The sequence below is a fragment of the Malaclemys terrapin genome, chromosome 1 (assembly GCF_027887155.1).
Source record: "Malaclemys terrapin pileata isolate rMalTer1 chromosome 1, rMalTer1.hap1, whole genome shotgun sequence".
NCBI lineage: Eukaryota > Metazoa > Chordata > Testudines > Emydidae > Malaclemys > Malaclemys terrapin.
Window position 1 is genome coordinate 369,849 of NC_071505.1, and position 5,163 is coordinate 375,011.

The window sequence follows — 5,163 nt, forward strand, 5'->3', positions numbered from 1 at the left end:
CGTTCAGCCTGGGTCCTTCCTGCATCCAAACCATGTTTGAATAGCAGCCCTTCCCACTGCTATTTCAACCCAGCCAGCTCTACCTCTCACCCCTCCCTGACCCCACCCACCGTACAAGCCCACCCATTCCACCCCAATGCTTCTCTGGCTCTGTGTATGCCACCCTTCCTCGTGCCCACTGTTCCAGCCCAGCTGGCTCTGTGTACCACCCTTCTCCACCCACACTGTCCCAGCGCACCTCGAGCCATCCCTCCCCTTCCTCACTCCACCAGTCTAGCCCAGCTGGCTGTGTGCAGCCCCTGCTCCTGTGTGGTTCTGGGCATGGCAGAAGAGGTTGAATAGAACAGAGGCAGAGCTGGTTGTGTTGTGGGCACTGTTTTACTTCTGCTGTGAGGTAAGCTCTCAGTCTCCATCCACAAGGACAACGGGCAGGATGGGAGCTGGATCCTGGTACAGAGTCCTCTAGAGCAGTGGGCAAAGTGTCAGAAACGGCCACTGTCCATCTCAGCCTCCGCTGTGCTCTGCTCCCCTCCCTTCTCAAGTCCCCTTTCCCTTCAGGTCCTGTAGGAACTCGTTCAGCTTCCTGAAGAAGTCAGACAGACTGCTCTGGACTGACAGGCAGAGGCCTGTCCTTGTTCTGGGCCTGGGCCCGGGCCTGAGCCTGAGCCTAGGCCTGACTTTCCCCAAGATCCAGTCATGAAAGTGCTGAGTGGAGCTGTAGACCCCTGGCCTCTGTGCCTTGGCGCAGCCCAGTCCCCAGCTGGTGACTCCAATAACCCAGAAGCGCTTTGACCTTTCCTCTGTGCACATGAGGGGGCCACCACTGTCGCCCTGCAGCAGGGGAGAGAGGTCTGAGGCAAAGCAGCTCCACACAGTGGGTCAGGCTTGGCAGTAGCAGTGACTCCTTGGAAGAGGATTAAGGACCCACAACTCATCCCTCTGGCATCCTTCACTGGGAGACATTTGTCAGCTAGAGCTCAGAGGAAGGGGGCTCACCCCCAAGGCCTGGCTCGCGTTGGCAAAGCCCTAGCACGTGTTCCAAAAGGGGATCTTGCAGTGCCCCCCACCCCTGGGAATGGACTGTCTAGGGGCTGCAGCCAGGGCTTCCCCCATCAAGAGTCAGCTGCATTTCTGTGTTAGCTCATAGCTGGTTTGGTAAGTGCTGAGCAGTCAGCTCCCTCCCCTTCCTCCTCCCATACAGAGCCCTCTTGGGTACCACGCCTCTGAACGCAGCCACTCTGCATCGGCGCTATGGCACGGAGGCCTCACTCCCTGCCCTTGTGCTAAGGCACGGGCCTTCCTCCCAGCTCTGCGTACCACATGCAGGGTGTCGGCCTCACTGGCCCTGAGGAGTAGCTGGGCTCTTAATCCTAAGAGCTCCTGACCCAGAGTGGGTCTCTGAGTCATTGACATTAGAGAGAAAACCACCTACTGGGCCCCTCTAGTCCGTTCCTGTGGCCTATTCCCTAGTGTTCTGGCCGGTTCCATTGCTGGGAATCTTCCCGCTTCCTTGGGGAGGCTGCCACAGCCCAATGAAGCTCATTGTGGGCTCTACAATCCCCCTCCTTTTGCATAGCATCCCTGGGGCTTTACACCCCTAATACAATGACAGAGAAAAGCAAAGAGGTTTCCAGCTGAGATTACCCACGAGATGGGCAAATAGAAGGAGTTCTGGCACCAGGCACACAGAGGAAAAGGCCCCATACCACCAGGTAGAGAGAGGCCAGTGCTGGACAAGCAGAAGGAGTAGGGCATGGGTTTTTAAATGGGGCGGGGCAGTTTGGAAGGGACTGGGCACCAGTGGAGGAGCCTGGGGATGGGTGAGGAGGAATGATGTGGTTGCACTTTCTTTTGTATGCCAGAAACAGCGTCATCTGGGACTAAAGGAGACCATAGCCAAGGGTGCTGAAACTGTTCAGGTCGGAGGAGAGGGAGGAGGATCTGGTGGAAAAGGAGAGGGAAGCAAAGCCCTAGGTAGGGATATTGGAGGAAGAGGAGGCAGGTTCCCAGGTGAGGATTCCAGCAGAGCAGGGGGAAGTGAGAGTTCTAGGCGGGGATCCCAGAAGAGGGGGTGTGAGGCCACAGCACAAGCATTTGAGTGGAGATGGGGAGGACTCTGCAGTGAGAGGGCTCCGGCCTGCGTACCTGGCAGCTGTCGATGCCTCCTTGCTCGTACCCTGCACACAGGTTGTTGCTGGCGATGGCCCCGTTGTACCAGCGGCTGCTGTTACAGGTCGTGATATCAAGGAGATGCACCTTGGCTTCCTGCAGGATGTCGGCTGTTTCCTGGGCTGCAGGGACATGAAGAATATTTACTGCACAGCTCTTAGCCCTATCTCCCGTTCCCCAATGCGCCACATGGGTGTGCCCCTCCCCCAGTGCCTAACCTTCACTCTGCTTTGTCAGTTTTGTGGGAGGTGGTTCTGCTAATGCATCCCCTCCTCCTCCTCCCTTGCCTGGGCGGGTGAGGTTTGGATCCAGCCCTTTTGGTGGGCACGTGCCCTTGGCTCAGTGAGGTGTGTGGGGCAGCTGCAGAGCTTCATGCTCGCCAGATCCCAGTGGTCCCAGCATCTCTGCTGGGACAGGTGCCCAGTTAGACTCTCACATGTCTCCTGCGTGACTCCCCAGCCGCTGATGTAGCAGTGGGACAGGTTCGACACCTCCACCATGGCATCGGGCAGGCAGGCGGGCTGTGCATAGTCATTGCACGCGATGGGCTGGTCGAGCTCCAGCAGAGCGACATCATTACTCTCCGTGCGCGGCTCGTAGTGCTCGTGCTGCACCACCTGTTTGATGGAGCGCACCTGGGCCTCAGGGCCACGCTGGGAGAGCTGGGACGCACCGATCACAACACGCCACTGCGGGAGCAGCCTGGAGAACAGAGTGGGCGTCAGTCACGGGGAGGAGGGGGGAGGGGATAGAGTGGTTCCTCTCCCGGCCAGTGCAGGACCCCAGAGAGATGCACTGTAGCTGGGTGCATTGCACTGCCCTATTGTCTGAGGCACAGGAGAGAGCTACAGCAAGGAGCCAGGTACAGAAAAACAACAGGGCCAGCTGCTCGGACAGTGTGTTCTCCAGCATGCTCTCACCTGAGGACAAGCTGTCAGTCAGTGCCCATGCCACCAGGGCTCAGCCTAGGTTGTGTTGATGCCTGGCCAGGGAATGGTGCCAGGCTGTGGGATAGGCCGTGGTGCCCAGCTGTCTCTCCCCATAAGGATCAGCCCCATGGCCTGGCCAGTTCCATGGCATTGCCCAGATGCCCTTCTGGCTTGCAAGTGCTGGGAGTACATTGAACAGTGCGTGGGTGGCCTGAGCTGCTGGCCCCCTGCCTGGGCTGTGAGGGCATCCCTCCCACAAGGTCACCCATCTCACCTTCTCTTGGCTTTGAAGCAGTGAGCTGCTGTGAGGACCCAGCGAGTGCTGATGAGGGACCCACCACATGAATGCCGGGGGCCCATTCGGGTGGGGATCTGGATGCTGACGAGCCAGGGCCAGGCCCCGGGCAGAGCATCTACGCCACCCACGATCCGCATCCCGCCGTAGCCAGACATCAGGGGGCGGCGCCCACAAACTGCACTGGAGACAGAGGTGTGTTACTGCCCTGCTGTCTGTGGCCTGACACTTCCCCTGGGGCTGACCTTTGCCCCAGGCTGTTTCTATCTCACTCCCCAGGTCTTGCCATGCATCTTCTGTGTCATGCCAAATGCCTCTCCCTGGACACAGCACGTGGGCAGCAGCAGGGCCTAGGAGCCCTGTGTGTTACCCACCCCATGTGAGATGGCCCATGGGATTTATATGCCAGGGCCTCATTGCTAACCCAAGAGGCACAGATGTCACCTGAATCTGGGCGTGACCCTGGGAAGGGGGCAGGAATCCCTGTCATTCAGGACAGCCCCATGTTGGGGAGAAGCCAATGCCCTTTGGTGCTTGGGAAGTGCCCCATCAGGGCCACTCTCAGTATTTCCTCTCACGGCCCAGGTGTCACTTACTCACAGCTGCCATTCATGCTGTGCGTGGGCCAGACCAGGGTGTGGAACAGGAGGAGGGAGAGCAGCAGCATCTTCCACCGGAGCACCAGATTTCTGCATCTACGGAGACTTGCCTCACCACTCGTGACATCATAAACCAAGTCCCGGGCCTCCGTCCAATCAGTGGCCAATATGACATCACATAGGTCTCTGGTTTCCTCCTTCCTTTGTGACAAGCAAGAAGAGCTGGGAAGGCATCAGGGCCAATTCTGTGAACACTGAGAGGGTGACATGGACGGTGACTTCCATGGACGATGGAGATACCTCTGGGGCAGGTAGGAACGGGTAGGCTACTGGCACGTCTGCTTACAGCACAGAGGGAAATCTCCTTGAACAGTGTATCCAGCTTGGCCACCCTGCTCTCCTCCCACACTGCTCTCTCTGTAGTAGGGCTCGCTGGGTGCATAACCCACACAGTGTAGCTTGCGTGAGCATGTTCTCCAGTCACTCTGTGCCCTGCTGAGGCATCATGGAGTAGCTGCCTACATTCTCCCAGAGTGCACTGATACATACACTAGAACAAGAAACGTAGGACTGGCCAGACTCGGTCAGCTCCAAGATCCTTCTAGTCCAGTGTCCTGTGCCCAACTGTCCAGAGAAAAGTGTAAGAACCCCAAAGCAGTAGATGAGGGGTAATCTGCTCCTCTCCCTCCCCCCCCCCAAAGGTCTGAGTCTAATCTTTAATTGTTGGAGATTGTGCTGCAGGATTTAATCAATGTTTAATATTCCTCCCAATACCTCTTTTTGCATTAACTCTTATAAATCTGGATATTCTCATTATCCATCTAAATGTCCAGTCCTTTTTGGACTTTTGCTAAGTTTTTGGCCTTAACGACTTCCAGTGGCAATGAATTCCACAGACTATGCATTTTGATAGACAGTATTTTCTTTTACCGGTTTTTGAATTTGCCACCTTTTGATTTACTCAAATGACCCCTTGTTCTTGTGCTGTGAGACAGGGAGAACAGAAGCTCCTGATCTAACTTCACTAGATCATTTATTACTTTATAGATTTGTATCATGTCCCCTTTTATTCATCTCTTCTCTAAAGTAATAATCCCAATCTTTTCAATCTCTCTTCATATGATAGTTGTCCCAGGCCTCTAAGCATTCCCAACGCCTTTCTCTGCACGCC

At 56.2% G+C, this 5,163-nt stretch overlaps 1 protein-coding gene across 1 annotated transcript; it reads right to left on the bottom strand.

Annotated features, from left to right (window-relative positions):
- Positions 1-402: 402 nt before the first annotated feature.
- Positions 403-3,533, bottom strand: LOC128830311 (acrosin-like). The gene is made up of 5 exons (XM_054016124.1): positions 3,373-3,533; positions 2,600-2,871; positions 2,146-2,291; positions 679-831; positions 403-462 (listed from the first exon to the last, which is right to left on the bottom strand). Exons 1-5 carry the CDS (start codon positions 3,531-3,533, stop codon positions 403-405), a joined length of 792 nt encoding a protein of 263 aa, XP_053872099.1.
- Positions 3,534-5,163: the final 1,630 nt, after the last annotated feature.

Excerpts from the sequence above, each read along its gene's own strand:
- LOC128830311 (XM_054016124.1), bottom strand. The coding sequence starts at position 3,533 with ATGCGGATCGTGGGTGGCGTAGATGCTCTGCCCGGGGCCTGGCCCTGG. Across the intron at positions 2,872-3,372 it reads TGCTTCAAAGCCAAGAGAAG|GCTGCTCCCGCAGTGGCGTG; the intron begins GTGAGATGGGTG and ends TCTGTTCTCCAG. Across the intron at positions 2,292-2,599 it reads CACGCAGGAGACATGTGAGA|CCCAGGAAACAGCCGACATC; the intron begins GTCTAACTGGGC and ends ATGTCCCTGCAG.